The sequence below is a fragment of the Anabrus simplex genome, chromosome 1, assembly GCF_040414725.1.
Source record: "Anabrus simplex isolate iqAnaSimp1 chromosome 1, ASM4041472v1, whole genome shotgun sequence".
Classification (NCBI taxonomy): Eukaryota; Metazoa; Arthropoda; class Insecta; order Orthoptera; family Tettigoniidae; genus Anabrus; species Anabrus simplex.
The window spans coordinates 647943634-647967960 of record NC_090265.1 but is presented as its reverse complement, the minus strand read 5'-3'; the positions used below and the strand labels follow the sequence as shown (position 1 = coordinate 647967960).

General features: G+C 36.6%; 1 protein-coding gene across 2 annotated transcripts in view; it reads right to left on the bottom strand.

The window, feature by feature from the left end:
- Positions 1–6848: 6848 nt before the first annotated feature.
- LOC136857265 (uncharacterized) overlaps positions 6849–24327 on the bottom strand; it is a 425663-nt gene continuing 408184 nt past the window's right edge. For both annotated transcript variants that reach the window (XM_067135774.2, XM_067135775.2), the window contains 3 exons: positions 22488–22604; positions 11614–11765; positions 6849–11474 (listed from right to left, as the gene is read on the bottom strand). In XM_067135774.2, coding sequence (XP_066991875.1) covers positions 10814–11474; positions 11614–11765; positions 22488–22604 — 930 coding nt within the window. In that variant the 3' untranslated portion in view covers positions 6849–10813. The remainder of the gene's footprint in view (positions 11475–11613; positions 11766–22487; positions 22605–24327) is intronic.

The window sequence follows — 24327 nt, the reverse complement described above, 5'->3', positions numbered from 1 at the left end:
AGCACACTCTCCCCACACCTAATGGTCCCGCCTAAGAATAGCAGAAGTGTGGGACCAGTCCTACCAACTGTTTATCCCATTTATATTTGATCGACCTTCGTATCTTTCTCTACATGTGATGTAATTTGCTCTACTGTTGAAGTTATTGACACTGACCAGCTAAGTCTAGTTTTCAAATTGGCATAATGAATCATGTTATTCAACATCCATTCAATTGCTACAGATTTCTTAAGAGGTAGGTGGGTGTCAGAATTCTGCCGTGTATGAAATTCCAGAAGCGAACAAAACAGAGTTGTCTTGTTCAAATACTCACCAGATGCCACCACCTTAGATGGGATTGAACCCATACTGGGAAATGGACAGAAAACACTTAATCAATTGCCCAACTGAAGTGAGCATGTCATATAAGACATACTGGAAGTGAATTTAACTGTATAACTTACCTGGTGTTTACAAACTTAAAATGCAATGACCACCCATATTCTACACTGGACAAACCAGTCTAAATTTATTAATATGATAACACAAAACAGATCAGAAAATTGAAGCAAAACACAGAATCTCCACTTGTTTCTTACCATAGCCGTTTGTAGTATAAGGACATGGCATGAGAAACTTAGCTACGTCATAGTGACATATGGCTACTGACAGCTCACACCATTCACTTCAATGCAGTACACGAGATATTATGTTGGTCTTGTTCTGATTTTGTGTTTGTACATTCAAAATTACATTGTGTGTGTGGAAATGACTAGTTCTTGTGTTATACCCGATTATATGAGCGAATATGTTCCTGAAGCCCACGTTTTAAGTAACACTACAGTGCCGAAAATCTTCCAAGTTTGCTGTCTTTTCTTCGCAGTAAGGGGAGTATAAAAAAGGGATTCCCCTGAAGAAAGAAGAAGAGAAGTAACAGAAAATGATGAAGAGGAGGAGAAAAGAAGAATGAAGAGGAAAACAAAATTGCTTCGTTTGAATGTGCATTTGTAAGTTACTTCACAGGAGTGCTCTGTTCTGAAAGTGTTTGTATATGGTATAAATTAGATATTACACCTGTACCCAAGGTTAGTAGCAGTAGAATAAACAGTGACCTTAAAATTAAGATTCATTTGAACGGTGCAGTGATACTTAATGGAAAGGTACTCACTAGTAATGAACTAATAATAATAATAATAATAATAATAATAATAATAATAATAATAACAATAATAATAATAATAATCGTATGGCCTCAGCTACCGTGTGCAGACATTTCAATTTGACGCCATCTGGCTGTCTGCTTGTCAATTTCGACGTTCCGTTTTACTCTAGGTCCCCATTAGATGGCAGAAAACCGAAACTTTCTTGGGCGTCTATGGCTGAGATTTAATGAATTTTGTCGGGTAAACACCAAATGTGTCACCAGAGATCTTTTACATGCCGACATCGTACGACATGGAGTGTCGAATGGACTTTTTTCCGCCCTTCAAAAATCCGACTACCTCTGCCGGGTTTGAACCCGCTATCTTGGGATCCGGAGGCCGACACTCTACCGCTGATCCACAGAGGCAGCTAGTAATGAACTAATGTTTAGGAACTTCATTTTGAATGAATGGAGTTAGTTTGAGGTGGTACTTGATTATTGTAACATTTTCATAATTTTATCAATAATAAAAAGAAAATTCTGAGAAGGTATTTGAAAAGATCAATATATTGCATGATCAGTTTGTAATAAATTTATTTTAAGAAACCAATGTACGGTACATATAAACAATAGTTTTGAATGCATTTGCAATTTACATCCAATCTGTAAAATGTTAGAATTTGCTTTACATGCACTGACACAGATAGGTCTTATGGCGCGATGGGATAGGAAAGAGCTAGGAAAGAAAGCGGCCATGGCGTAATTAAGGTACAGCACCAGCAACTGCCTGGTGTGAAATGGGAAACCATGGAAAGTTATCTTCAGGGCTGCCGACAGTGGGATTTGAACCCACTATCTCCCGAATGTAAGGTAGTAGCTATGTGACCCAAGCTGCGCGGCCACTTGTTTGGTAATCTGTAAAATGTTTTCAGGATATTAAGTCATATGATATTAACCCATCCAAAACATCTACAAAAATAATCTGCTTTATCTATATCACCTAACAAGGAGATAGAACCAGTACTTTTATGAAAAGCACGGCTAAGGGATATGTAACTGATAGTAAAGAAAAATTGTAGGCTGATGGAATCCAAGTCAAAGTAAGTTTGTATTTGGAAAAATAAATAATATATATATATATTTAGTTTTGATTTTGGTAGTTTTAAGGAAGTGGTAAGGCTAGTTCCAGTAAAATTGCTAAAGGGAACAGAATTAGTAGAAATTGCTAAAACTATAATAAAACAGATTCTAGAATGATGCCTGAATTTTTTTGTGATAATAGAATAAATATAATGTTTTGTGAGCTAACGAAAGGCTCGGATTCTAAATATTACAGATCTGTTCAAATGAAATGGTGTATGGCTTTTCGTGCCAGGAGTGTCCGAGGACAAGTTCAGCTCGCTAGGTGCAGGTCTTTTGATTTGACGGCCATAGGCGACCTGCCTGTTATGATGAGGATGAAATGATGATGAAGACGGCACATACACCCAATCCCCGTGCCGGCGAAATTAACCAGACGCACCGAAATATATCATGTCCTGTACCATCAGTAGCAAACAGAGATTGGATATCCTCGTGATTAGATTTGAATATGGCAGAATATAGTAGCAACCCAATAAACACTTTCATTTCAGTGACATCAACATCAGCCATATCACAAGACAGTTGGTTTTTATACTTTATTCTTTCCGTCCGGATTTTCACATTTGTCTGTGTATCTACAGTATGTCTTGCAGCATAGCCTCGGTTATTAAAAAATTCCACACTATGCAAGGATCTTCTTTAGTAGCTGTTTGAGCGGGAGGGCGTAACCCAGGGAGACGTACTACAATATTACGTTGTCTTGTTCTGGAACGACTTGTGAATGTTTCTGAGGACCACTTATAGTTATTCTTACTATAGTAATTCTTCCGGTTCACAGGTTCGCTGCTAGAAAACGGCATTTCCTCACATTCGTCAGCTGATAATTCTGAACCAGATGTATGATCACTCTCAAGGACGTAATCTTCTTCACCTCCATAGTCAACTTCACTATCGTCATCCTCCATCCACTCAAGCAATGTGTCATCAAAGTTTTCATCAATAACTTTGACCTTATGAGAAAGACCTTGTCGAGTATCCATTCTGAGAATGGATAGAAACAATCATGCTACCAGGTCTACGAGATCGCTAGCGATATTCTATGCTTAATATGCTGTTACCTTTTCAGTAGATAGTATTAAATTCAATTAGCATAATGGTACTGGGCATGAAACTGTAGGCATAGAACAATGTGAAATGTCCTTAGGGGTTTAGGACAAGAATCATCTGTAAAATATTAAATTTGATAACTTTGGCTTTGTGTATATTTGTGTTTATGTTGGTTTGAAGTTAGTTGCAATTTAAATTGCAATTAATGGTGTGGATATCTAATTAATAATAATAAGGGCTGACAAGAAAAGTATTTTTAGAAAGTGAAAGGGGGGGAGAGGGGGGATGCTTGTGCATACCATCTGATATTTTGTTATTCGGGAAATCTGTAGTAGAGAATGGCACAAACTCCTTTGTATTACCAAAGTATGGAACAGTGGCGAATTTCCCATACATGCGATTGATTTTACATCCTTAGTATTTTCAATGAAAAAATTATATTTTTTCATATTTTAATGGAAGTTCGTTATACAAAATTATCACTACTCAGATGGATGAAACGAGTGTTTGCCAACTAGCGATTGCCGAACTACTCCAGAGATGGCACCACCAGCATTGGATCCTTGTTGTTTGTTGATCTCTTTCGTGGAGTTGGAATGCAGAACAAGCAGCCACATCCGTCAAGAGGGCGGTGCAAGGTGGAACCCTGTACTGTAAGTTATCGCGTGTGCTATTTCATGAAATACTGGAGTTCTTGCTTGTGAGCGGTTCTTTTCTTGTGCTATAAATGATGATACATGAAAATGTACGTTGTTGTAATACAAATGATTCAGTTTTGTGCTCTTGAAGTGTAAATATCAAACGAAGAAAACACAGGAATGATGCAATTTTGAAATGACATCATAACAATCAGAGAGCAGTTCAGTAGGCATGGATGTAGGAGCGCCAGGGTCACGCATTTCTACAGTGCAATCCGAATTGAATTCCAACCATTATGTAATCAAATAATTATTAAGAGAACCATTTAGTATACCTTCTTTTATGGAGAAAAGCAGAATTATAAATGAAGGACAACCACGTCCAACTCTGTGAATGTAACTACACGTGTTCCTCATTTCAATAGAAATATTTATGAAGCAGACCATTAGATTAGTGGATACGAGATCTCAAGTAAACTTTTCTGTTGGCTTGTTTGTTGTTTTCTGTTGAAAAAATGTTTTGGAATGACAGTCTGTTTGCAATTTTTTTCGATAACATCTCCTAAACCAGAAGTCAGGCGTCGCCACTGGTATGGAAAGTATGGTTTAGGCTATATGTATTCAGACAGGCATTCTTTCCAGAATACCAAAATAATAAAGTTTGCTTGAAGAATCTTCTTGTTGTGGTGGCAATCGCTAACATTTTGTGAAGAATGCAATAAATACAATCCGAATTTATGCGTTATTGAATAATTATTCTAAGAAAAGAATAATTATTCTAAAAAGAACGGAGGCTGTTGAAATATGAAACAAAAGAAAATGCTTATTGTAGTCTAAAGTAACAATGTTGAATATTTACACATGTCATTTCTACTCAAAAGCCTAGTAATAATTCTTCTTTTAGTGATTTACCAAATTTTTATTGTTTAATAAAAGTTGAATGATGAAATATGCACATATTAATGCTTTCATAATGCGCAGAGGATCATTACATGCCTCTAGAAAAAAAAAAAAAAAAAAAAAAAAAAACAAAGGCATTCCTGTTAGTTCCCACCAAATAAGCTTTCATGTTATAAAGAGCATGTGGCTTTTAGCTCTCTCGTAGCATGTCAGGCAACCGCTAAGGCCTTGTTGACTCATGGGGATCACTGTAAGCCTTTGTACAGCCAGACCCATATCTTCTTGAAAAAATACTTTCCTGTGACCATTGTTGCCAACACTGATGCACTGTGGATACATCCCTGCCAAGTCTTTGTGCAATATTGCAGAAAGAACATCAACCTTATCGTAGCCCTATTATGTGGCCTCTTTCAAACCAAGTAAGCTGCCATACGGCCTTCTTTGTCTCCTTAAAGGCATGTTGATTCTCACCTACCTCACAATGTCAACGCCAGATGATTAACGCTCACAAAGTGTACAGCGCATATTTAAAGCAAACTTGCTTTGCAACGTCGTAGTGGTGCTACTAGCAACACTCTTTGTTGACTAGCGCACAAATTTGAATAGGTGTCATCTTTCAGATGTGCAAGCACGCCTCCCGAATTTAGTTTATCTGGCACAACCCCTTGGTGCTGAGATTTTATTTTCCACCAGTGTATGCACAAGTGGTCCAAATTTAAGTACTGCAGTTATTTGGTAGAGACTTTTGTAAAATTAACGGCATATGTTTTCATAACATTTTAAAATGAGTGTGAGTAAAAAGGAGAGAGCAGAAGCAAAAGTTTCTTTGTTACAGATGATAAACTCAAGAAGGTAAAGAAATTTAACAATTAAGGTAAGATTCACTTTATCATAATAGCACTGTCTGCTTGTTCGTTCAACTGCTTGTTTATGGTAATATTTAAGACTCAGTTTTGTTTTACTCAGAATTCCTTCTTGAGTTTCAGTAGTTCAATGTGTCCACCAAAATCCTATTAACAATAACCACGATCTTGTGACACGATTAACTGTATTGTATTGTACATTGTTGTGTTTGTTATCCACTATATCCAGAATTGGTTTGAGCAAGTGTAGGAGACAGACGAGTTAATAATTGTTTGGATAAAACATATCGCTATCCCTACACTCCATTGGGAAGCTCTTCTGCGATTAGAAGGGGACAACTTGCAGGGAGAAAGTCTCTCTCTGACATCAAGCTCAAACAGTCAATGACTGCAAGTTAGCTGCTGTTAGTAACCTGTATGTAATGAAATGCTTATTACTATCTTTTTTTTCTGAGTTCTCAAACTATACAAGTTAAAATTAATGATGACCACATTTTTAAAGAATAGATACACCTAATACCAGTATTTTAATGTACAGAAAAAAATTATTTAAGAGAATAGAAATCAATAGAAATGAAGATAGAAGCATACACAAAAGATGACTATATATCAGTGTGGGGAAAAGGGAGTAACAGAAAGGAGAGATAAGGACAGACATGAAAACATGAAAAGACGAGGCCAAATTTCACATCTTAATATACTGCCACCTTCACATAAATGGGTTCTCTCCATTAATCCCTGTTCTTTATTAGCAAAATTATCTTGAAACAGTCTCTTCTAAAATTAAAAAGTTTAAAATGGAGAAGATCCTTTAGGCAGCCTTGAAGCCTCATAGATGAGTCTAAGAAATATTTTGCAAAAATGGTTCTTATAGCTTTACCCTTTTAATACAGCTTCATTTGGACGGCTATGTGAGGTTGAAATAATCATACAGCGCATTTATATTTCACTGAAACTTCGCCTTATGGAGAGAACCACCACCTCAGGACACCATCAATTTACCCAATACTGAGCATACTTCGTAAAGGTTAACTTTAATAATTATATGACAAATAAATCAACAAGGAATGCTACTTGATTATGGAATTACTATGGTAGAATGAGAAATAAATAAAACAATCACAAAAACTCTGTTCCATTTCATTTGACAAAGCCATTTACAGATCATTAACAACTGTAAAAACATGATCAAGATTTGCACTAAGGTCTGAAAGGATCAATTAAAAATTCCTTGCAGACAAAATAATATCATTTTCACAAATTCTCACACAAATAAAGAGACTTTAAAGGAACTTTAAAAATAATCACGACAATGGTCTAATCATAATACCAGTGTAATACACTGAAGCAAGAACTGACCTCTGTGTAAAACAAGGAATACTATCTGAGAAACAGGCTAGCTGCCTTCTTCACTATGCCTATATTTAAAAAAAATAAACCAGCACAGGGCTAATACACCAAAATATGAATATGCATTACCATTTTTACAGAAATAATGGCTGCCTATGTATGCTAATGTATAGCCACTCTTTTCATATTGTGAAAGCTTCCCTGAAGGAATTTCATTTTATGAATAAAAAAATTATATCTAACTTATAAGTAGTGGTTTATAAAATATCAATATTTAACATGGAATCCAAACATCAACAGCATGACAGTAACGATCACATTTAACACTTAATGTCACACAATACCAATACATTTGGACCCATCACAGCGACTACATCAATTTATCTTCACACCAACTATTCCATACACAAAAACACACAATATAAAGTTAACTGACTGAGATGTTAAAAAGAAAAACAATGTTATAATGCAAAACTCTGAAACTCTCAACCAGTTGAGAAATTCAGAGATGAAATGTTAATCAGCAAAGAAGGTGGAAAAAGGATAAGAATTTTATGACATAAGACAAATATATTTTCCATAGCACCACACAATTGGAAATACCCGAGATGAAAAACGCCACACATGGTAAAATATAAAACAAAGAAGCTTTATGACAGACAGGCAAGTTATGCAATGGAATACACACAAAGAAAAGCAGCACAGCCAGACACACATTAAAAAAAAAAAAAAATCTGTGCGAGTTTTATTAAGGATTCGGGTTACCATATTGAGATATTGAGAAAAAGAGTGAGAAAAGTCAGTCCCAAGCTACGAGATACAAGCTCGATATTCACAATGGTCTAAATATGTAAAATCTACAGATATTTTCAGATTATTATGCTCAAATGACATAAGGTCAGGTTTTATTTGTGTCATCTCAATTTGGTAGTGTCTAATATAATAGGAAAAGTTCATATCAATTTGAAGAAAAATATCTGTGGATAGAGTCTATGTTTTAACAGTGAGAGAAATATATAAAGAAAGAAAAACCGCTTACCTGAATAGTAAAGGAGAGAAAAGTGAAAATCTTAGTTTTACAACAAGGCTTTCGAATACACAAGTAATTGAAGAAACTAACGGGAAACATACATGTGATGTAAATTTGTCTTAAAGAAGGTACACTTATGTGAAAACTATTTACAGTTTTCACAATAATCTATTGGTGATGGTAATTGGAAAATGGATATGTATGATATCTCAATTTTAACTTTTCAATATTTTTGGTAACCTTAAAATACTCAATAAACTTGTCAAATAGTTATTTTAATTGCGTGTACAAATTCTGGTGCTTACAGGACCAGAGAAAAGTATAAAAATTCTTCAAATGAATGTCATATTCATTGAATAACAGTATATCTATAAATTCCTAGTTTCCTCTCCAATGGTCACTTCAGACAAAAGTAAAAATTAAGCAACATAATGATTGTAGAATTCGTGAAACACTTATTTTCATACCAGTCATATGACAGTTCTTAAAAGTACAATCTGTCAATCTGTAGCACTGGTATATGCCAACAAACTCTATATTTTTATTTAATTTAAAGAAGGATTTTATGTCTAAATTAAACTTGCCTGTCTTTTAAGTTTAAACATATTACTTGTCAGAATACTTTCAGTGAGCAAGCTATAAAATTACTCATCTTCTTTCCACCGATTAATGTCCATGATATTATAGACAGCATGAAATGCGAGGGAAAATAAAATCACAACCATAAAAGATTGGAGATCAACTAAGATCTAGGCCATTATCCATAATGATGTGAATTCATCATTAGGACATGAAAAACTCCTCATATTTCTTTTAAATTATACATCGAAATACATTGCCTTCTTTCTCCACTCAATCACCACCCATATATCATTCTTCACATATCTTGGTTTTATTCCTCTTAATTTTTTACAAATAATTTAACATTTTCTACCTGTATTTTCTGCACAATTTACACTAACTGGCATTTAAAAACAAACTTACGATATCACGTGACATCTGCAACAAGCTAAGAATTTTCGACTAAGGACACTTACCTAATTACCACCCACTACCAATAAATATGATTATTCTGTGACTACACATGTAGCACACAACCAACATTATTCTATTTCAAAAAGATTGCTGCAACAATTGCTCAAGTGCTACTAGTTCAAGTAGGGGTGCAGTCAGCACGACTTTCATAAGTGAAATGTGAAAATTATAAACAATTCTTTCCTTAGCACAAAAGAACTCCTTGGTGAACACTGACTCATCATCATCATCATCATCATCATCATCACAGGAAACAATATGGCTTCTTGCAATGCAACAAAGTAGATAAGTAAAGAAACATGAAGCAAAATAATATGAGTCAGAAAGTATAAAATCATCTAAAAACTCTGAAGAAGTTTTCACATGAAATAACACTCCAGAATCACTACAATCTTACTAATAATTTATTTTCTTGAAAAATGACAAGTAAATGTGTAAGAACATGCTGCAATCCACAGCATAAAGTGCTTCCAGCATAAGTATATTCAACAACATAACATGTTCAATCTTAATGCATCTTTAATTTTCTCCCTCTACTCATATCTATTTCTTTTTCAGTGTTGGTAACAACTAGCTGGTCATAGTAGAAAAAGATCTTTACAACACATGAAATATGCTTACATTAAACACACAAACACTAGAGATATTTTCGATAATTAAAGATAGTGGGGACGTCATGAAATAGCGAATATTTTGAGCAACAGAGCTTGTCAACATGAAATACATAGAATTTCTCTCTTCATAGTGTTGCTTCCGCCACTAACGAACACTAGTTTCTTTCCTCTATTTTTCCTCTCTATGTCTCTATTTACCCTACGAATCATATGGATGTAACATTACTGTCTTCTGTATTTAAAAAAAAATCTTGCAGATGCAACAGATTGTAACAGCAGTCTATGAAAGACATTTCATCTACTTTTAACATAATAATCACCAATTTCTCTGAATTGATTTTATAACAGGGTTCACATAGGATATGATAGGATCTAGCACTCACAAAATAAAGTCAACAAGTACTGTATAGTTCTATAATATTTATTATTGGTGTTTGTTTAATTTTTCTACTTTCAACATTTATACTTTCAGTGATATATGCTGCTAAAACCAGACATTAAAATTCCTTCACTGCACCCCTGTCTTTCAAAAGTTGATCAAGGGAATATTTAAGAATAATATAATTGATATTTCACAATACTAAATACACCTAGTTGAATTAAATGAACATTTCAAATGTCATATCAGATATCAATTCGGCCAGGCGTATTGTGCAACATCCAGACAGAAATCTACAATAACTTAAATTAATACAGATACAACTAAGTACATAACAGTTAAGTACTTCGCCATTACCTTCCATTTCATTCCAGTAATACTGTTTACAACTAAATATTACTTCGAGCCTTCGATACACTATATACAGATCTTCTTGGATGTGCAAATGATATGATCATTCCTATTAGTTAAAAGTACATTCAAAAACCTATAATATAATATGTACATACAGGAATGTTTAGTGAGTATCTAAAAAGCAAAGTTAAGAGGGAGGAGAATTCAGAAATAGATACGAAAATGAAGAGTGGTTAATAACAAGGGTAAAAGGCAAAATTCTGACATGGGTCACACTTCGATCCACTAAGAGTGGAGTGTAAAACATCACAGCCAGTCCTATTATTAGAATGCCCATTTACCTTTTCGAAACCCTATTAATTAATTTACGGAAAGATGCAGTCCACCGTGATCTCTGCAAAACGGGAGGTGGCTTGTCTTCCTCGACTTCTTTGCTGCTCGGCAAAGCTCTGTTCACATTAGAACGTAAGGACCTTCGACCAGTATCGTACAGCTCGGATGAAAAGCCTGAGTCTGAGGAAAATGCTCGTGCAGCGGGTGGAACCGATGACGACGATGTGAGGGAAGTGTCTGTAGGGACGGATAAGTTGCCATATGGACAGGTACAAGAAGGTCCTTCTAAGGGATTGTATGGTTCTTCACCATGACCTGAATCACTGCTGGATTCTGAGCTGGTACTGACCTCATCAATGTATGAAATATAGTTTAGTGGACCAATAGCTCCTTCAGGAAGAGATGGAGTGGGTGAAGGTGAGCTAGCAGAAGTTTGGGTCTCTGATGAATAAGCCCGTTGGAAAGAATACTCTGAGCGTGTTGAAGGCAGTGGGGAGGAATGTCCAAGAAATGTAGAATAACCAGACATGCTGGAGATCCCACCTTCACGTTCCTTTTGGAAGGATGTGGCTTCATCTTCAGAGCAACTTGATGAAAGAGGAACTGGTCGAATCCAATTGCGTAAGTCCTGCAAGGGTGCTTGGAAACAGGACAGGAGCTTTTTACTGAAAGATAAAAAAATATTTACAAGTTCAAAACAATGTATCAGAATTATATGCAATCTAAACAAGCATTAAGGCCACTGCTAATTTTATTCACCAAACATATTTCAACAACAAAAATATATATGAAAGGGTAACTTACTCATTTCTATCAGCATATTCACCAAAAGTAGCTTTGGTGTAGACACACACAGAGCACTTCTTACGTTTGCAGGAAGCCAAGTGTTTCATTCCCTTCTTGAACTGGTTGTTGAGGGATGCACTTTGACGAGCAATGAACTTCAATTCTGTAACCTGAGCATTACAAAGTACATTATGATTAGCAGAATTATAAACAAATAAATTTACATATATAAAATGAGAGTCTTGTTTGTACACTGCTCAGAAGTGAATGCCTTGGTATTTGCAGATAATGTGGTGATTTGGGGAAAGGGAGAAAAGGAAGTACAAAGGAGACTGGACATTTGGAATGAAAATCTGGAGTAGTTTGGAATGGTAATTAGTAAAAAGAAAACTGTAGTCATGCACTGTGGAAAAGAGAAAAAGAGAAGCCGAGTGAACATAGACGGAGAACGGTTAGAGAATGTAGAACAGTTTACATATCTGGGTAGCATTATTAATGGTAGTAATGAAATCAACCCTGAAATTAATAACAGACTAAGTAAAGTTACATTTTATCATCAAGTCAGAGAGCTTTTATGGGATGACAAAGTACCCAAGAAAACAAAATTACATTATATAAACAGTATTCAATACCAATTGTAACATATAGACTAGAAACGCTGATAACTAATAAGAGACAAGATAGTAAGATCCAAACAGTAGAAATGAAATTTTTAAGAACATCGGTTAAAAAGACAAGAAGAGATAGAATTCAAAATATTAAAATCGGAGAAGAGCTCAATATAGAACCGTTAGTACAGAACATACAGAAAGCAAGACTGAGATGGATCAGACATGTAAAAAGAATGAGAAAGGAACGGGTACAAGAAGGGAATTGGAAAGAGAAATTAAGGGAAAGAGACCAGTTGGAAAACCGAGAAGCAGCTGGATGGATCAGATTTGGAAGGACATTAGAGAAGCTGGATTGGATGTGGTGGAAGAAATGGAGCAGGGAACGTGAAAGGACAAAAAGGAGTGGAGGCAGCTTGTTAACCACACCCGGACGACTGGAGTGGGACATTGATGATGATGATGATGATGATGATGATTGCTCAGAATTTGAAAAGAATGGTATTTCTGTATCGGTCATGCCCACAGTAACAAGGAAATGCACTTTTTACTTTTCCGTCATTTCTGTCTATCACGAGAAAACAGCTGAAGAGAATTTAATGAAAATCGGTATGTAAAGTCGGGAGATGAGCCACTACAATCTAGGCTGTAAGTCATTTTATCCATACTGAGTGAAATGGTAGTTTAGGGGAAGGCCTAAACCTTAATTCTCAAATATTTATATTAGTGGTCCTATAGATAAATTGTAGTTTAGGGGAAGGCACCTAAAATTTAGTTTTTAAATACCTATGTTATTGGTCCTATCGAAAATTACTACATAACAAAAGTTCTAGAGAATACAATTTCCGATCATTTATGTTTTATTCAGTTTTACCATACCAACTATGATAAGAGTGGTATTTCAGAGTCGGAAGAAGACTAAATGTGACGGTCTACAATATCGAAAGAGCATAACATTGATCAACAATAACATTACACTGATCATTGTTTGTTGTGATGTTCTTTGTTTCTTATTCTGCCACTCAACTCTGATAGATGGTATTACTGCTGCGTACCAAGTAAAACAGCCTGAGAGAATATTGGCGGGAAATAGCTGGGGAGTTAGGAAATTTTCTTCTTTATCATGCCATTCCTGTGGTTGATACTGCTGGTACTAACACACTGGTTCATCATAGTATTCCAGCTATTAGATCTCTAATCTGACACGCTGTTTTGAATGAGCAGTGTGCACACCTAGGACTAAGGCAGAGGCTCACATAGTAGCAGTAGTATGACCTGGTCTAGAATTACAGTTTAGGCCTATTCCAAATTATAGCACCACAATTCACTAAATAACTCCAAATTCAACCCTTAAAAGAGTCGTTTCTCAAGAAAAGCTTCTTCCTCTTCAATTCTATTAAATCTTACATTCATTTTATTCCAAATTAGCAGTGAAGAGGGGGTTTCTCTTCTGGCTTGGAGGAAAAAATTGCCACCAAGTCATAGATTTTTCCGCCGCTAGTGTAGTGAATTGAGATTTTCCGACTCATCAGGTACTCCTAGGAAACAGACTAGTAAAAGTGCGTAGTCTTTGCCCCGGGACTGTCCAGTATTCAATACCCCTCCCCCGCCAAAAACAGATGAAGAGTGTTCACGGATCACCGCAGTCTGCGGCTTGGTTATTTCAGCTCTGGAATTTGGACTGTTAGATCGGCAGCATAGTACTGTTCGTTAAAGTGAGAAAATGTGTGCTTTTTCATTTGATCGAGTATTTCATATGAAAGCATTGGTTTTAATCGCGCCATTCCTACTGATGTCATTGTAATGACCTATGTTCATTTCAGTTGGGAAAACCACTAAAACCGTCTTTCTGAGGATGTAAAAAGGCAGGTGGAGAGCGAGTGTCCGCCATTATAATTAAAACTCCCCAACCTGATTGTGACTGATAGTAGGCAAGCGGGCCTACCATTACAATGAAAATTCCCTAACCCAGTCTTCACATGAGAAAAGACATTTGGTGGCTTCCCCATTGCGTTTCTAGGGTAACATTAAGAGCTATGCAATTTAATACAATCTTACTTACAACGTGTACACTACCTAACCCAGAATTCTGTACACAATGTACAATTCTGCAGCGAAGCACGGGTACATCAGCTAGTAAATAAATAAATCAACAAACGAACAATCGTGGAAGTCTAACTGAGGTTCATTCAAGAGTTTTTTGGGGGGGATTGCTAATAAGAAATTAAACAAGTGCAGGATAATGAGGAATAATAAGGATAGTTGGAAGAAATTGGTATTCAATCTATGGCAGAAGAGAATATGGACACATATAATAATAATAATTCATTTTGTCCAACAACGGATGAAATCAATAGTCTACATCAAAATGAGCTTAACAGCTACATGTGAAAACCAAAACATAAGCTGTCTATGTATGAGTACAGTATTATCAATTTCAAAATAATTAATGTATGTTCCCCGTAGCACGTATCAGTTTCTAACGGGTTGCAGGTTTTTATACTATTAACACCATACAGAATTAGAGATCTTCAATCTGGAGTGTGCTCTTCCAGGAGTTGAAAACTGAAAACAGACAGTAAACGAACCTCCCTCATCCACTGTTGTAAGTGTTTTTCAGCCAGATAATTCTAGTAATGCCACATAGTTAAGTTCACATAAACTGCGATTGATCTTTAGATCTGTGATAGTCTTATTTAAAATCCTAAGATGATAAATAAATAATGGTATAAATATCACAAACTAATTTTAAGGTTTTATAGATGCTGGGATGCCGTATGTTCATTCTGCACAAATTAGTTTATATGCAAACAAATCCACCAACACTTCCAAATACCACCAGACCAGCATTTGCCTGGTGTGAAAATGGGAAACTGTGGAAAACTATCTTCATGACTGCCGAGAGTAGGGTTCGATCCCACTATCTCCTGAATGCAAGCTCACAGTTGTGCGCCCCTAACCGCATGGCCAACTCACTCTGTAGAATTAGTCTAATCCCTTCTTGAATATGTTTAAAAAAGAAGATATTCTCAATATATTTGCATGTTTAAAAATAATACCAGTGTTTAAGAAAGGGGACAAGAAAGTTTGTGGTAACTATAGAAGAATCACACTTATATTGCAGGTAGTTAAAATACTGGAAAGGATATTAGAAAGAAGAATGAGAAGAAAGATTGAATGAGAGTTACAAGATGAACAATAATGCCTTCCAGAGTGGAAGATCTCCAGTGGACCCAATCTTTAGTATGGGACAGCTGAAGGAAAAGAACTGAGAATATGGAAATGATCTGGTCATGACTTTTGCATATGATAGTGTCCCCAGAGGGAAGGTTTGGAAAACCATGGTTAAAAAGAGACTCGGAAGAGAAATGTTAGAAATGGTGCAAGCAATGTACAACTGTGTTAGCAGAGTACTGACCCCAGTTGGAAAGACAGAATGGTTTAGAAATAAGACTGGACTAAGACAGGGGAGTGTGCTTTTGTTTATTATGATAATGGACAAAATTGTAAAGGAAACAAAGGAAGCCTATGGAGATAAAGAGATAAAAATACTGCTATTTGCAGATGATGTGATCTGGGGAAAGAATGGCCAAGAAGTGCAACAACAACTAGATGTACTGAATGAAAAAAATGCAAAGTATGGCATGACAATCAGTACAGATAAAAGCAAGACTATGGTGATGTTAAGAGGTAAAAGGCAAGGAAAGAGCACTGTGAAAATTGGAAGTCAGAGTCCGGAAATTGTGGACAGCTTTAAATACCTAGGAAGTTAATTAATGCAAAATTCTAGGGTGGACATGGAGATTAGCAGGAGGGTACAGCAGGGCAATGCATTCTATCAAAGTGTAAGAAAACTTCTTTGGAGCAAAGAAGTACCAAGGAAAAGTAAGGAGATAATGTACAAAATGTACTATGTACCCATACTGACTTATGCAACTGAGATTTGGACTTGACTAGCAGGCAAGAGAGTAGAATTCAAGCCAGTGAGATGAAATTCCTAAGAAGTATGATAGGAAAGACAAGGAAAGGGAGTGAGAAATGAAGACATTAGGAAGGAAGTTGTGATAGGAAAGCTAAATCAGAGAATTGGGAAGAATAAACTGAGGTGGTCTGGACCTGTAAAGAGGATTGAGGAGAATAGAATTCCAAGACAGATGCTGGAGGCAAAGTGCAAGGGCAAGAGAGCAAGAGGAAGACCTAGAACACGGTGGACTGAATCAGTGAAGAGAGGCATAAGAAGACTAAATTTAGACTGGGATAAGATTGAGGAAGAGCAATCGTGGTAGTCAAGAGGAAGATGTAGAAGTGCCATATAAATACCCTGACCCGACAGGAGCTGGATACGGGGGAAATGATGATGACGATTTAAAAATCAATCAACTACCATTTTACATTTTAAAAATATAAACATAACTCACAATAATTGCACTCTGCAAACAGAAAGAAAGAAAGAACTCTTTCTTATTAAATTATACTAGACTGCATTGAACAGGCAGTCTTAGTGAAAATAGGAGACTTGTATGGAAAATGGTGTTCACATTTTGAAAATACCAGCAGTTTTGCCTTGACATACAGATTTTTTTTACAGATTATTATTTTATGAATATATTATATAGGACAATACATGTATATTATAACTATGGCAATCATGACAAGGAACAAGCATAATGTAAAGAAATTTTGCCTAAATATGAAATTTATTTTGATGGTTATTTTATTTTTTTATTTTTTTGCAAGCTGCTTTACGTCGCACCGACACAGACAGGTCTTATGGCGACAATGGGACAGGAAGGAGCTAAGAGTGGGAAGGAAGTGGTGGTGGCCTTAATTAAGGTACAGCCCCAGCATTAGCCTGGTGTGGAAATGGGAAACCACGGAAAACCATCTTCAGGGCTGCCAACAGTGGGATTCGAACCCACTATCTCCCGAATAATGGATGCAATTAAGCGACTGCAGCTATCGAGCTCAGTAATGCTTAAATATATTTGTCCCTTAATTGTTTATGGCAGGTTTACATCAACACTCATTGTCAGATGATCTCAACAGATGGGGGAGAGCCTATCTACAATCTACCAAAAACTAGACTGACATTAAAACAGAAATTTACTTAGAATTCAACGAACAAACATACCCACATACAAACATGCATACATCTCCATTATAGACTTTTATGCCTTTCAGCATTCAGTTTGTAAGCCTGTGTGAATGACTAAACATCTCCACAAGCTTATATTTGTAACTAGCTCTGCAGCCTTATTTAGTTCCATATCTCTCATCTTTAAATAATTAAAAATGGGTCTAACTATCATCGACTTGGTCTTCGTTTACTTCTCTTTCCCTCCATGACAAAGTCCATTTTTCTCCAAGGTAATCTATCCTCCTCCGTTCACTTAACATGACCCTATCACCCAAGCAGGTTTATGTGTACAGCTCCATCAATTGAGTTCATTTCTAACTTAGCCCTTTTCTCCTCATTCCAACAGTACCCTCCTCCCATTGTTCCCACCTGTTTGTACCAGTGTTCACTTTTGGTACTTTCAAGTCTGTTACTTCCAATTTACGAATACCACCCAATTTTCATCTCCATAAAGCAAAGGTGGTATGAAAATAGGCTGAGGTACAGAATACAGCTGATCGCAGGTCCTGGGAGAATACATACATACATATCCCACGTCGTTCCATCTTAAGCGCTGAGTCGGCGAACAAGACTTCTCCACCAGTTGCGGTCTCTGAACTTCTCTCCTTCTTCGATGCTTTCCAAAGTATGTCCTCGCTATTGAATGTCAATCTTCACCATGTCCTTGTACCTGAGTCTTGGCCGCCCTCTTGGTCTGTTGTCTTCAACTTTAGATCATACATTTTTTTCGGTAATCTGTTATCTCCCATGCGTCGCATATGTCCATACCATCTTAGTCGCCGGGCTGTTATTCTGTCCTGCAGTCTTACTACTTCAGCCTGCTTGCGGATTTCCTCATTACGGACTCTGTCCCTCCGCGTTTTACCAACCATGCTACGGACAAATCTCATTTCTGCTGCCAGGATTCTACTAACATCTTTATTTCTCATGGTCCATGTTTCGCAACCATAGGTCAGGATTAGCAAGTAATAGGTTTCACATACGACTCTCTTACATTTTGTTGGTATTTTCTTGTTCCATATTATGTCTTTAACTATTTTGTAAAAGTTGCTACTTGCCTGAAGTCTGTGGGAAATTTCCTTGTCTATAGAACCAGTATCAGAGATAACACTTCCAAGATATTTGAATTGATGGTTCATCTGTAGCTGTTTCCCCTCCATTTCAATGTGTCCCACTGGTTGTCTGTATCTTTTCATGACCATAACCTCACTTTTCTCTTGGCTGAAAATGAGAGCAGCTTCTGTCCAGGAGTTTATTTGTCCTTGAAGGTCTTCTTTAGAGTCTCCCCACAAGCATATATCGTCCGCCAACAAGATAACTTTCATTTTCTTACCTCCAATGGTTTGGTGAACTTTTCTCTGAATCTCATTCATCACAGTGATGGAAAGAAGAGGAGACAAAACACCACCCTGTCTTAACCCAGATATTTTATCAAACTTTCAGTCATTCCTACAGGGGTTTTGACTTGACTTCGGGTATCTTCATACAAATTCTTGATCCTGTGTATCATGTCATCCTGTATTCCAATTTTCATCAGTGTTTCCCACACCTTCTCTCTGTTCACAGAATCAAATGCTTTCTTGATATCCAGAAAAGCTAACCACAAATTTTGGTTGTGTTCGTAGTATTTTTCCATTAACTGACAGACTGTAAAGATTAAATCAGTTGTTGATCTCCCCTTCCTGAATCCATACTGTTCTTCAAAGAGGTTCTCTTCAATAAGGGGTCTGAATTTACACTCTATAATTCTTTCATAAAGTTTACAACTTGAGATGTTAAAGTGATGCCTCTATAGTTGAAACATTTCTTTCTATCTCCTTTCTTGAAAATTGGAATTATGATGCCTGTTTTCCAATTGACTGGTATGTCCCTTTCTTTCCAGATCTTACAAAAGAGTCTGTAGATCCAATGTTTTCCAGAAATGCCTATAGCCTTGATCATTTCTCCATTAATTCCAACAGCACCAGCTGATTTTCCAGTTTTGATGTATTTCCAGGCATATTCTACATCACTCCATGTTAAGTCTAACCCGTTGTCAGAGGCAGACTTGAATGAGATAGTACTGGTACTGTCTTTTTGTGTAGGCTGCATGCAATTCACATTTAACAGTTCATCAAAGTAAGTCCTCCAAGTCTCTTTGATCTTCTCATCTTCAGTGATTAGATTTTCATTATCATCTCTTAGGTATTTGGAGTGTTCTTTATCTCTTTTTCTATTTTTTATCATCCCGTATAACATTTTCTTATTACCATTAACATCCTCTTTCAATTCATCACTCCACTTGTTCAACCACTTCTCTCGTTCTTCTGTAACAACTTTGTTTGCTTGTTTTTTAGTAACCCTGTATAGTTCCTTATTATAGTCAGTCCAGTCCTTGAAATATTTTCTGAACATGTTGTTCTTGTTTAGGACAGCAATTCTTGTTCTGTCATTCCACCACGGAGTTTCCTTCCATCTTCTTGTGTCACTGGTTCGTCCACATACCTTCTCAGTTATCATTACTAGATTTTCTTTCAGTTCCTTCCATTCCTCCTCAACTGTTCTTTCATCTGTCTTTGGTATTACTGTTTTGATGTTTTCTTGGAACTCTATTATTCTATCATTGTCCTTCAGCTTCCAAGTCTTGAGTTTCTTTACCTGTGTGGTTCTTACTTCTTTTAACTTGTTAAACTCGAAGTATCCAATGAGGAGTCTATGATCACTTTTCAGGGAGACACTAGGAATCACTTTTACATCTAACAGTCTATTTTGTACTCGTTTCTCGATCATAAAGTAATCTATAAGAGATTCACTTTTTCCATCCCATCCATATCTTGTGACCTAATGGCTTTTTTGTTTTTGATACCATGAGTTCCCTATTACAAGGTTGTTCCTCAGACAGAGATCAAGTAGTCCAGTTCCTTCTGGGTTTCGTGGACCCCATCCATGTGCTCCTAGAATACTTTCATATCCATCTCTCATAGACCCTACTTGAGCATTCATGTCCCCTAATCGTTCCATCTCCTCTTATTCTTTCCTCTATGTCTTCTTCAAAATGTTATTTTTCTTCATCTTCACAAACACTCTGTGGTGCATAGCACTGAATGATGTTGATGTTCTGGGAAGAATCCAATTTCAGCATTATGTGAAGAATCCGATCAGAAACATATTTTACTTCCACCACATGATCTTTCATTTGATGATCCATAACAACACCAACTCCATTTTTTGTTTGATCTCTGCCTGACCAGAATAGATGATATTCCTCTCTCAGTTCCTTTGATCCTTTTCCCTTCCACTTAGTTTCACTGAGACCCAGTATGTTTATGTTCCTTGTTTTCATTAAGTCTACACATTCCTCTATTTTGCCAGTTAGCGTCAAAATGTTTAGCGTGGCAATTTTGATTACAGTCTCATATAGAGTTTTGTGTGTTCTCCTCGTTGGTTGTGATGGAGGATCGGGTATTGAACCGTCATGAATATCATTACCAATGAGGGAACTAGAGTCATTATTCTGATGATTACAATATTTCCATCCGATGCCTCGTTTAGTTTTGAAAGCAATTCCAAAATATTCAGAAGCTGACTTGCTGGGCCTATCACTTCTGAAGATTTTTCTGGGAGAATATACATCCTAAATACTTGAAATGATCTGCCTGTTCCAGTTTTATATTCCCAACCTGATAATCAATTCTCTTAGGTTTCTCCCCAACTGACATCACTTCAGTCTAGGAAAGGCTAATCATTTTCGTATCATACTTATTACACCTATTTTCAAGATCCAAGATATTAAGACTGCAGATTTTCACCATAGTCTGCTATTAAGACCAAATTGTCAGCAAAGGACAAACTATTTACTACACTTCCATCTAACTGAATCCTTCTCTGCAAGCAAGGCGAAATTGCAAGGAAGAAAAATGGCTTACATTCTACATACCTACTACCTACTGAAATATTGGACCTGAAAAAAAAGAAAACAACTATTATTATTATTTATTACTGGGACCATGTACCTCTGTGGTCTAACCATTGGACTCCTAACTTAAAGGTCTTAATTTTAAATTTCAGAGGCAGCAGGAAGGGCACGCGGTCTCAAGTCCCCAGCCAAATTCGAAATCGAGTCTGGATGCTCCCCTGGCCCCACATAAACACATACTAATATTATTATTATTTTCTTACTGTATAATATCACTTAGTGTAAGTAAATAAAATAAAAATGTGTTTAAGATACTAGGAGGACTGTTTCTTCATTAATTACAAATGATACAACTTATAGTTTTTCAGTCATGAAATGTAATACTATAACATACCTGTAGAAACTGTACTATAAGTTGTATTAAATGAGTCAACGCTGGAAAAGAATGGCTTTCTTCTTAAATGCTATGAAAGATGTGCTATACCATTGTCAACAACAGGCATTGTGTAGAACCCGTTACCTACAATGTGGAAGACGTAGTACCCCTGTCGTAGCATCTGCTCTCTGAAAAGTGTAACTATTGCCTGCAGAACTTCGAGAACAGTTTCGAAGTGGATGTCATGAAGTGGTTCCTTCACATTTGGTATCAAAGGGGCTTAAGTCCGGGCAATATGGCAAATGATAGAGCACTTTCCAGTCCAATTGAGCATGTAAGTCGGCCATCGGTTGTGCGACATGTGCCTGAGCATTGTCCTGCGAAAGGATGAGAGTCATCTGCAGAAAGTGTCATTGCTTCTTGAGGAATGCTTGCCTGTAGGCGATGCTCCAAACATGAACAGTAATACTGCACATACCTGGCCGAGGTATGTCGACCACAAGTTATTGTTAGCCACTGAACACTGAATCACCGTACCATGGTTGTGTAAGACAACGCCAAATCCCTGCACACTTCACAAAGACCTTCATGATAGTATCATGCTGTATGGCTGCAGGCACATTCAATTTTAATCTAGCTGTGCTGTTCCTGATTCGAGAACATCTTTAATACTAAATGTTTGACTAGTCTCTCATACACGATGCTACTGTTCGCAGCACAGCGCTGGATGGACGAGTCTATGTATTGTGCAGTAGGTTAGGTACCGCCCTAATGTGTGTATGTGCTAGAAACACATGTTCCATTTCCTGGTATATATACAAGTCAGTAATAAAGAAACAGCCTTTGTATTTGGTCATTATTACTATTGCTACTCACCTCTTTCTCCAAACCCATCATATTTTGACTAATCCTTTTCTTCTGATGACTTAGATCAACTAAGTAATGATCAACTCCTTTTCTCTCCTCACTTAGGGTTTCCTTTAGCCTTTCATTCTGTGGAAAGAGGAATAAAATCAGCAATCCTAGCAAACAAAAAATAAACTATGGACACATACATTAAAAGAAACAGGTCCAACTAAAATTTGTGATTTACCCACTATTTCTGAAACAAGAGAAGTCATTAGGAAGAAGACAGTGTCTTGAGACATTGTTGAGTGAATTCAGGATGACTAGAGTGGCCTCAACTAAGTTTATACATATCATTCTGTATCTATCTGGTAATGCTGTTCATGGTATTTGGTTGTATACAGGGCAGCCAAGTAAGTCTTGCATAATGGTATTCACTGACAACGGCTATAGCTATATTTTATTTAAATGATCACCTCGTACTGAACCTGTTAAGGGTCCTCTGCTAGATGTTGCCAGGATTGAAAGCAGGGATGCTCACACTGGGAGTGTGGATACATAACTCCATCAGTGCATTGGCGATGAACAATTATTTATTATACTGTCATATCTGTTAATAATTTGAGAATGTTCTATTACATTATTTTAGTTTATAGAGAGACTATATTAAGGTACAAGAGTGTATAAAATTACCAAATGAAGTAGCTTTTGACATTTCAAGCCAAATAAAGGATTCAGTGAGAGACAGCCACGTAGGGAATACAAAATTGAAAAAGGTATTGAATCAAAATGTAGGAAAACTGGCGCAGTGAGTTCTAAGACAAATATTTGTCCATACAAACAAATAAATGAAGCAAATAATGAAGACATAAAGAATGGGTTAAGGATGAACTTATCAACAGAAACTGAGTATGTTGATTAGTTTACATGGTAGGATCATGTGATGTCAGTGGACAATGGTATTTACCTAAGGGACTTTGCTGCATAAAGGCTACAGAAAGGCCCAATTAAAGAGGCTTGAAGACTAAATAAACACTGACAGTCACAATGGTTTAAACCACAGAAAACCATCTTCAGGGCCGCCGACAGTTGGGTTCCCCATTATCTCCTGAATGCAAGCTGACGGCTACATGACCCAGACTGTGCAGCTACTTGCTGATTTCTAAAACATGGTATTCATTGAAGTCTCCATTGTAGGTATTCTTGGCAAAAACTTATTTCTTTCCTTTTATGTGTACAAAGGGAAGATCTTTCCTTATCAAGAATGGAAGCTCAGTTTTTAAAATCAAGCAGCTGCCAATCGCTCCCCAAACGTTTAACTGTTCCATTTTTGTTAGTTTTGTACACTTTTTAGATTCTTTAAATACTCGGTCCGAAGGCATAAAACTATGTCCTCGCATAGGAAAAATGTGTTCCTCTTTATTAAAAATTTCACTTTTGTTAGTGGAATCAAGCAAGAAGTCCACGATGATCAAGTTCTTGTTTTGAGTTGAAGCAGAGTCGGATAACAGCCTCAATGTTTTCTGAAATTTAAAATCCCTTCTGATCATGCTTCTTGATGAACCCTTTCTTCAAGACAATGCAAAAAGCTATGCAAGGCTAATGCAACTTCATTAGAACCTCTTTCAAACTGATCTTCTGCCCAAGAATATATGAATGATATGGATGTGCTTTCCACATTTTGGATATTTTCATAGAACTACAAAAGTTGTATAACTAAACCTGTTGAGCATGGAAAGTCTCTGAAATTCTAATCATGGGAGGTAGCTATCACCTTCCCCTTGCTTCAAGATTTCATAAAACTTTCTAGCATGTTATTCATCCAACCTATGATGTCCCATCAGGATCAGGTCTGCTCTTTCAGCTGGTG